This window comes from Nymphaea colorata, chromosome 3, assembly GCF_008831285.2.
Source record: "Nymphaea colorata isolate Beijing-Zhang1983 chromosome 3, ASM883128v2, whole genome shotgun sequence".
Taxonomy (NCBI): domain Eukaryota; kingdom Viridiplantae; phylum Streptophyta; class Magnoliopsida; order Nymphaeales; family Nymphaeaceae; genus Nymphaea; species Nymphaea colorata.
In genome coordinates, this window is record NC_045140.1 from 17529063 (window position 1) to 17539677 (window position 10615).

The 10615-nt window shown below is 39.7% G+C and overlaps 1 protein-coding gene across 1 annotated transcript; it reads right to left on the minus strand.

Annotated features, from left to right (window-relative positions):
• Nucleotides 1-1286: 1286 nt before the first annotated feature.
• Nucleotides 1287-1874, minus strand: LOC116250353 (nuclear transcription factor Y subunit B-1-like). The gene has a single exon (XM_031623980.1). The coding sequence runs from the start codon at nucleotides 1872-1874 to the stop codon at nucleotides 1287-1289; it is 588 nt and encodes a 195-aa protein (XP_031479840.1).
• Nucleotides 1875-10615: the final 8741 nt, after the last annotated feature.

Here is a 10615-nt window from a genome sequence, read left to right on the forward strand (position 1 = left end):
CAAGTCAAATTTGAGATATATATGATGAGAGACATAAATTATGGTTTTCTAAGTCCTCAGTTTGCAGAACCATAAATGTGAGGCTGGTCATTTAAATATAATGAACCGTAGGGGACTATGGCTGCTACCAAACGCAAGAATCGTATGTGAAGAGAGGAGATCGCACCAAACAAGGAAGTAAGAAGGAAGGAAGGAAGGAGGCAGGAAGACCGAACCACGCGATTGAATAATCCTGCTTTTCTTCTTCTAAGCTCGTATGAGCAAAAGATCGGGAGGTTAATAAGCAAAGTTTGAGGTAAATGAGCAACATATCTATGGAAATTAACAATATGTTTTGTTCATTTGAAGAGGATAATAAGTCTAAGGCTATTTATTATATTCGGCAAAACTATTTTGAATCTCCTTCCTTTGTTTTCTAAGTAATCAAATTCTTCCCAAGATTTAACAAGATTTGCCAGCTCTAATATCTTTCATAAAATGTTACTTGGGAAATAAGTTCTTAAAGATGGACCTCAAGGGAGTTCGATTTTCTTGGGTTTCATGCCTCTAGATGCATGCATGGAGTGTTTGAAGCAGTTGAAGTGTATTGGACCGGCAACATGCACCAACATAACTCTAAATATTGAGAGTTAGGGGAAGGACTTCCATGCATCAGGCGAAATATATGTCTGGCTCACCTCGAAATAAGTTCTCAATGTGGTTATGACACGTTATATAATTTACATTTTAGTTTGTGAAAACTATAAAATAGCAAATAATTGATAGAAATGGTGAAGGTATGTGCACCGTTGCAGCAGGCGCTGGATTTTTGAGAATCTAGAAGATAATTTGTATGTGTATATACGGTATAGTGAATGATGATTCTGGTTCTTCACATTCACTACGTTGTTCATCTAAAGCATATGAATGATTAAAAAAATAAGATAATAAATGATGGAATTGCCCATCTTTTGTTTTTGGTTCCTTCTTAATTACCCATCATGTTGGATTAACAGTCCTAATTATATGGTTGAATGACTTTATTCAATTTATATATATATATATATATATATATATATAGAGAGAGAGAGAGAGAGAGAGAGAGATGTTAATGGATATTAGAGAACATATCTCTGAATTTCTCTATCCAACTAAAAAAACACCCACAGACAGGCCCATGCACCTCCACACCCAACACCTCTCTCTCTCTCACCACACATACAAGCAGGAGCCCAAGTACCCAAATTAAAGAACACCAAAAACACACCACCAATGACCATGCGCCCAACCGCCATAGTACCAACAGATCATACCGGACCTCGGTATAGAGAACCACCACCACCAGCAGCAGGAGGAGCGCCACCGCCCCTTCCACCGTCCCTGTAAAACCTTCCACCACCGCCACCATACATCCCATGGTGAGTAGAACTATGGTAGCCATTGAGAGCACCCATGTCCTTTCTCATGCTCCCGGTGAGGCCATCCACCACCCGCATCCCCCCTCTCTCCCCTTCCATCTCCCTGAACTTCTGCAAGTAGACTGAGAGGGGCTCGACGTAGTCATCGAACCCCAACTTCCTCATGGCCCACAGCACATCATCTGCAGTGATGGTCTTCCTCTGCTCCCTCTGGCAGCGCTCGTTGGCCTCGCTGGTGACGAAGGAGATGTACTCCGACACACACTCTTGGATCGTCTCCTTGGCGTCGTCTGAGATCTTGGCGTGGCTGGGGAGGATCCTCCTCATTATCCTTATCACGTTCGCTATGGGCATGAACCGGTCTTGCTCCCTCACCAAGCAACCATCTCTTTCTGCGGCAGCAGCAGAAGCAGCGGCGCCAACATCCTCAGGGGGCTTCCCTTCCTGACTACCACCACCAACGGAGGGACTCCCCATAGTTCCTGCAACTTGACAAGAACTAACTCTTAGAGAAATAGACCGATGCAACTACAGGGAATATCAAATGGGTTATGACTGAAAATCTTGTTTATTCATGAAGCAGAGCAGACTAAGTTCATGAACTCTCTGCTTTTTTTCGTATCTGAGATTGTGAAAGGGCAAAACTGGTGGGGAGTGCTTAGAGTGGATGAACTCGAGCCCACCACGGAGGCATTAGCGAAGTGTCTTCATCTTCGTCGCGTAGGGCAGTGTGGATGGATCAGGTGTAGCTAGCGCCTGCTGTGTGCTCCAGGTTGATCGCACTGTTCCTTGACGTCTGTTGCAGGACGACACGTTTGGAATTAAGAAAACTTTATTTTTTCCCCAGTTTGTCTTCACATGAATGTTTCTTTACATTTATTAACACCGTCTTTTCTTTTCGAAGCTGGATATACCTTGGGCTGGGTTTTGAGATGACAGATACAGGCATACAGCGAGAAGCTCAGAAAGTACTCTTGTTCAGTGAAGACGATAAAGGAGAACTTAGCTTCCTACATAGTGCCATGCGAGATCAGAACAAGTATTTGGATTTTTTTCCTAGTCGGATTTCAAAACTGTTTTTAGTCTTCACTTTTTACAAATCATGAATATGAAGTGAAGTGGTCAAGGAGCACAATAATCATATTATTGAAATCAAAAGAGAAACTTCAAGGTGTAAAATTTTTTCAGGTAACGGATATTTGTAATAGCTAGTTTGTGCTTATAGCCTTACGCAGTTCATGCAGATGAAATTAATTGATTCATATACAAACTGTTTTTATCCTCAGTTTTTACAAATAATGAATATGAATTCAGATGGTCAAGGAGAATGGGAAGCATGTTATTGAAAGATCAAAGGAGAAACGATTAAAATTTGTCAGGTAACAGATATACATTCTTATGGAGGCATGTAATAGCTAGTTTGTGCTTATACCACAGTTTCATGCAGATGAAATTAATTATTCATATAAAATGGACAATGAAGTGTAGGAAAACAAGGATTATGTTTCCTTCTGCAGTATCAGCAGAGGCTTCTGTAATTTGGTCACCCTTGTGCAGTATCAGGAGAGAGTCTAAGATATAATCTATACATCTTTCAACCGAACAATTTCAATCTTTACGAAATATCAAAGATCTGAAATATGGAGATCTATGAAATCAAAATCTCAGGTTACCTAAAATATTAGATCCAGGCAAGCAAAATTAACCCTCCCGAGTTACTAATAGGAAGAGAGTTTTCTTTCTTGGCTGGTACCAACATCTTTTACCTATAATCTAAGAAGACCGCTTCTTAAAATTTTCTGCTAAAGAACACATTCGTCGTTAAAACTATCAAATAAACACTCATGAGCAAACACATGCTGGTTGTTCTTGTTACTGACGCCAATAGGCCGATCATTTTTCAACAAATATGTGGCCAATTATCACTTATTCCTGTAGTGAAAGGCCTGGAAAAAACTTGGGTACTAATTAAAGAAACCAAAACTGTAACTGTAATTTCCCCCCATGCTTTACTAATCAGAATTGTACGTTTCTTTGCTCTTGTTGAATTTACTACCAAAAAATAATGTTGAAAAAAGTTCACGGCTTCAAACCAGTGTTCTGATCATAATTAGCCTGAAAATGGGCTGATCTGAACTGAATTAATTGGCCGATTCAGGAGTACCACACGACAGCTCTAAACTATTTTTTGATATATCTTATCTTTCATATTTAATTATTTTACATATTTTTCATTTTTTTAATGAAATAATGTTTTTTCCAGTACCTGAATTAGTATATCGGCCCCAAACCAGCAGCGCCGCCGATTCGGTTCACAAACGGAATTTTGCAACACTGCTTCAAGCCTTTGTTTTTATGTAGGACTATTATTAAAAAAATCATAGAGTCGGCTTTTTGTGTTTTTTTGGGCAGAAAAATAACCATGCAAACGCACCTACTACTACACATGTACAAATTAAGTCGAGCCATGCACGAGTGGGGCCGGTCCCGGCCATGCAGGACAAGTACCCGTACGTGAAGTCATCCATGAGGCAGGGGCCGAGCCGAGGGGTGCAAGCATGCACCACGCACACTGCTACTTACGACTTGGCGCTAGGGGGACTTCACTGCCAGAATCGAGTCGCTTTTGTCTTTGTAATAAATCGCAGCGCAGAGGCTTCGGTCTGCTTTTGAGAGGCCGAGATTCTTGGGGAGCTCCACAGCCAATTTGAATGCAGCAGCAGCAGCAGCTGGTGTTTGTGCTGCGGCTACGGGCCAGTTGGCGTTAACCAAACGGCATGCATGCAAAAATAAAATAGTATTTTTTTTTGGGGGGGGGGGGGTGGGGGGAATCAAATTTCCAAAGAATCCAAAAGGCAGGAATCCACTTTTTCTTCTTTTCCGGTGATTTTTTCTTGTTTTCCGGTGAACAGTATTTCATATTACGCAATCATCTCTCAAGCTATCATCTCCCAATGTATCAAAGTTGTTTTTGATATTTTGGGTGGCACTGGTTGTGTTTGAAGTCACCTCCGTTATGTTTCAACACTTACATATCATCTTCATTTTCCATTTTACAGTAAAAAGAGTTCATATTATATGCCATAGAAGCTCTAAACTAGCTACCTATCAATCCCTACGTCATCAGTTGTGCCAACTCTCTGAAAATTTACATTTTAAGCAGTTTTAGGCAGCGAACGAACAAAAGGACTAATCCCCCTTCGACGGAAAGGGAGAAAAAAGAAAAGACGTGCTTGGGAAGAGCACCGGTGTTTAAATTAGTGAGATAAGATAGTTATTTAAACAACTGACTTTTCTTTCTAAACGCCAAAGGTGGAAAGGTACTGAAAGAACTAAAATTTCTTAAGAGAAGAACAGGCATGCAAAACAGAAAAGGTGATTGGTTTATTACTTGTTTTGGAAAATAAATGAGTCTTCTTTCCTAAAATTTGCATTACTTTGCACCTTCTTTGAATGACCACTAACTATCTCAAAGCATTTATTTTATGAAATATTTATTCGGGGCTTCATATTATGTGGTAATGATCATATCAATACACACAAGGGCCTGCATTACTTCATATTATTTTCATTTATCCTACATAAAGAAATTTAAAAAATTATATTTTGACTTCTGTCAAAATGTTGAACCTATAATTCTTAGCTCCCCTCATAAATACACATTACTCAGTAGGCCTAATCAGGGCAGCCTAAATGTCAATCTGCTTTTGATCTCATAGTCGAGCCCCTTTTGCTGAAAAGATAAACCTTCATGAGATGGATTCGAGGTCACAGGTCTCCCGTAAAAATTTCAAGATATAGATTAGAGTTTCCATTTTTCTTCAAGAAGCTATTGAAAATTGAGTTCTCGTGATGCATCTCCCCAAATATAAATAAACGAAGTGAAAAAAAAAAACTTAAGGAAAAATGCCATTGGGTGCGTAAGTGCGTGCCTGTGATCTATATATCTATAATATTATATAACGCGCTCGAAAGCCAGCTGACTATTGGACTTCATGCACACACGAGTCTTCTACCTTCTATACATTTCATGGTTATTTTTTTAGAGCATTTATGAAACTTGAACATCCGGTGAGCCGGCCGTTCATATTCAATTGGACCTACCGCGAGGAAACACGTAGTCCCCTCCCAGTAAAATTTGGTCCTGAATTTCTTCACCTCGGGAAGACCTTTCAAATCCACCGCAGGGCCTTAGGCAGATGTTCTCATAATGCAGGGAGGGAAGATCGACTACATTTACTCGTTCAATTTAATTTCCGCATAAATGCAACAATCATGAAGATAAGGAAGGCAATGCATGCCATGCAAAATAATCATAACATCGCCCCGGCTCATTTGCTAGTGCTAATGGTTGGTAGGCAGCTGGTTCTTGATTCAGATCTCATAAAATAAATGGTCTTCAGGAATTTGAAACGCCGGAAGTAATTAGTCCCACGGCCCAAGATAGTTTCTAAAAACCAGAATATGAACATACATGTAAGAGAGAAAGAGAGGGGAAGGTGAGGAGAGGGAGAGAAATATTAAAATAACAACCATCAACCCATCTGTTAATGTGAAGATACATAATACATATGAAAAAAAGAGAAAGGAGGGGGAGAGGGAGCGGGAGAGACTGAAGAGCACTATCAGCCCGCAACTCTTAATACAAAGATACATGAGAGAGGGAAAGAGAGAGAGAGGGAGGCGGAGAATACTGGAATATCACCCATCAACCCAACTCTCAATGTAAAGATACACGAGAGACAGGTGGGGAGGGAAGCGGGGATTAGAATAACACTCATCAACCAACTATTAATGCTATCAGGAGAGTAGCAACCACAGAAATCGAAATCGAGTGATTATAAACTCATTCGATAATGTATCCTATCGAACCAGCTACGATATGAAGAGTTGCATGCTCTCTGCTTTGATGCTGTTAGTACTATAAAAGTTCAATGCCCTGCAAGGAGGCGAAAGAGAAGCGGAAATCCCATAGAGGAGACGGTGTACTTACTTTGGTTCGTTATAGAGTAATACCCTTCACTCTTCAGCCAGCGGAGCAATGAGTAAGGAAAAGAAAAAAGGTGGAGCATGCGGATCAATGGCATGGCCATTCTTTTTCTTTTAGTTTTCTGCTATTTTGTTTCAAAAGGATGCTCAACCAAATAGAAAGCAGAAAGGAAAAAATAAAGGAGTTGCTTGAAAGAGAAGATACGAAGAAAAACGGGAAATGGAGACGACGTCGGAGCATTTTCCGGTTTGAGGAGATTAAACGCATTTTGTCTTCTTCTTCTTCGTCTCTTCATCTTCCTGTCTAGCACAACTTTCTCTCTTTCTGCAGTAAAAGTTGCTATGAATGTATTTATTCTCTCTCTTTCGTGATTTTCTTTATTGTGAGGAGAGATACCATCTTAGTGTCAACGGAGTCGAGTATTGAGAGAGAGGGAGAAGCGGTGAACGGGTTCAGAAGGCAAATGAGAGGGAGGGTTGTCTGTAAAGAAAGCAGAAAAAAACAGAGGTGCTACGAGAGAGAAGAAAGGGAAAGAGAAGTTGTACCTCGCCAGCCATTGGCGTCGGAGATGGGCCTCTGGTGGCGGTTGTTGCCGGAAGACGACCCTCCTCCTCCGCCATGCAGCTGCGACCACGCTCCTCCTCCTCTTCCCTCCATTCGAACCTTCGGTCGCCTCCTCTCCCTCTCCCTCTATTTATAAGTCCCCGATATTTTACACGTGGCGTAGATGGCGGTGGAAACAAGAAAGGCGCAATTAATTCAAAAACCCGACGCAACGCATGCCTATGACACCACCCTCCCTTTTTAGATATTTTACATTTATACCCTCCCCCTAAATCTTTGCCTGGAAATATTATTGGCTCATCGCACCGTCGGACTCAAGAGATCGACGGCCGAGATGGAAGGCGGCACTATGCCTCGCGAGGCAGAGGACTTGACTTTACACGGAGGCCGTTCGATTCTGAAGATCCAACGGTTTTCGCTAGATCGCCTCACCATGGTGCACCTTGGAAAGCGGACTCGTTCCCCCGAGGTTGTTTGATTCGAGGACTCATGTTTCGTGGATGAATCAAACATGGGACTTCAAGAACAGGGACTGCATGACTCATGTTGTGTGAAACCAACCCCTGTTATTAATCAAGATTCAAATGTTATGTGGCCATACATTTGTTGCTATGGCAAAGTTTATTCATTCACATATTGGTTGTCTTCAACCATTTGTTTATTTCCATACTTCTGCCCTCAAACCATCATTGATTTGCTTAGTGCATTTCTATCAGGATTCTGACCTTAAATTCATGAATCTTAGGGATCTCACATCACCGTGGATCAGCCTCATGTTCTCTGATCTCCATTAAACTTGCATGAAGTTCTTGGCCACATTCCTAATATGATATACAAGTTCATATCTGTTTACAACTTCTGTCATGATAATAATATCCTTTTCGAATTTTAACTTATCCGCCTCATGAAAAAGGAAGTCATGCATGGGAAAGCTAAACATGATCTACATCAGATTTATCTTCATGCGTAGTAGTTATCCAACACTGAAGTGGCTATGAGAGGAGATGAACCACAGTGGATGGATTGCACTGGGCAACTTGAGCATTTAGCTTTTTCTATTGTGTGTTGAACAATATCTAACATTGCTCTTCCTGTTCCGAATAATTTTAGACAAAATGAACTACATGATGTTCGTTAACAATGTCAAATAGAAAGAAGTAGCACCTACAAGAATCAAACTAGACAGCACGACACTCATGCCGACCAGCTATACAGACTTAGAATGGAAGGCGTTTGACACATTCCTTTTAAAAGATAGCATGGACAAGGTAATAATTTCTATTGTGCAACCTTTGATGAACAATGCTTCCCATTCTGAAAGGAAAGTTCTTCCAAAAAAAAGAGTTTGTGTCCCACCATTCCTTCTCCACTAATTGTGACCCAAACTGCCTACTTCTTTGACGTTCCCTGTGTTAATCCTCTCTCTCATAATACATCCAATCTCACCTTCTCCTCCCATGCCACCTGCTCAACATTCACCTACTCTTAGCCCTCGTTTACACCCATTCCCTCGTTGGGCCGAGTCAGAAGGATGGGCATATGTTTAGAAACATTTATAACTAGAGGGGCACCTATATATATATATATATATAAGTAAATATTCAATTTGCCAATGCAAAAATAAAGCAATGTTAAAGAACTCGTGTGACCAACAGCCCACACCAATTCTCTCATCTTGTGGTCACAAGATATTAAGAAGGCACTAGATCAGGAACAGAGCCAGAAATTGTTTTGTCGTAGGAGCCAAACTATAGTTTTAAAAATTTAACAAAGACCAAAATAGAAATTTTTAAATTTTTTATATACGTTAAACTAAAAACGTTTGAAATTTACATTTGTTTTTTTCAATTTTGAAAATCCGTGAACATTCTACGACATGCTTTGCGACATGTTTGTTTCCGTTTTTTCGGCTGACCTGTTTTGAATGTTTTTTTAATAAAAAACATTTTTTTATGGTACTAACAAAAACGTTAAAAGGGAAAAGAATAAATCTTGTGCTGTAACTCCTCAATCTATTACAGAGATTCTGCCTGCTCTAGAGCCCGACAGTTTTGGCTCGGTACATCTTGTAAGACAAATATAAATAATGGAGATTTTGGATACAATATTTTTTTATCTTTGAACAGCATTAAAACCTTGTTCTTCTTCTCCTTCCCTAACACCTTTGAACATAGTTTGGCATTAGGTGGATATCATTGGCTTTATGGTGATGGAGTGTTTGATAGCAGAAAATGTTTCAACAGCTGAAACAAGTAGGTCGCCCGAGAAGTAAAAGTTCTCAGAAAAGAAATTGAAGTTCACAACCCCGAGAAAAAAATTTGGCGATTTAAAAGTTTTGCCCGGTAGAATTTTTGCGCCCAGTTAAATAAAGCACACTCGAAAATTCACCTGGCTACCAAACGCCTCTTATTAATCTCTTTCGACTTTCTTCACCTGAACGATCGATCTGGATTGCGAAGCCTCACTCAATTGGGTTCAGTGCAATGTTCTCATCTACAATTTCATTCTTGTAGGTTGATTACACACACAAAATTATAAGGGTTCATCTCCAATTTGATGAAAAATGCTTAATTTAAACTTAACCATGAGAAAACATTTTTTCTCAAGATAAAAAATGGAAAGAAAAAGGCCTGTATGTGAAGAATAGCTTATTAAGACCCGAAATCTCATCATGCAGAAAAACTATTTCCACCACAACTTTCCTTGTGTGTGTGTGTTTTTTTTTTTTTCAACATGGATTTTTGGATCAAATTGGATGAACAAAAGATCCAGCGGATTCATGGAACTTGAGTTGGAACCCGGTCGTTTTTCAATCGCTAGAAATATTAATACTATTCAAATGGCCAAATAAAAACAACAAAAAAACTGTAAAATATAAAATCAACAAAAATGACATACGACAATAGAACCGGCGTTTGACCGATTCAAAATTGTGTCCCTATCAATTCAACTTCTTCTATGGAAAAGATCATGCATATTAAAACACTGAGAAATTCACTTTCTAAACCAGGAGGACGAATGAAGGTGTTAAATGCTTCAACCTTACAGAAACTACAGGGTAGCCTTATTCCATTCCAAACAGGGTAAAAAAAGAAAAAGAGATTGGCAAGCTGTGGGGGAAGAAGAAAGAGAGAGGCGAAGAGATAGGGGAGAGATTATATATACTCACATGAATGTACATCATTTAACATATGTAGTTTTAACTTTTAAGTGTTCTCCCAAAGTCTACTCACATGAATGAAAAATGTTTATAAATTGAAAAGAACAGGAGACATTTTGATATACTACTGAAGAAAATTTAAAAATGGAAATGTGACGCATAAAACACCGATACTGTTAATTAAATCCTCATAAAATGTAATCTAACGCATCAGATTCTCATTTTTAAAATTTGTTTGCTTCTTAATAGTCCCACCTATCCACACGTGCAGTTGGATCTGGGGAAAGCGACCTAAAAAGTAAAACAGTTTGAGAAGCTGAACAACCATTTGAAGACAAACCCGAAGAACTATATTTTCTGGGTAAAACAGGCGCGATATTACAAGTAGGACTGGTGAACATGAGACGAGCTACTTGCTGGTCAAGGTACATCAAACAGGGCCGGCGAGCAGAAAATAAAAACAAGAGTTTAGATGGATTTTTCCAGTAAACAACCATCAACAGC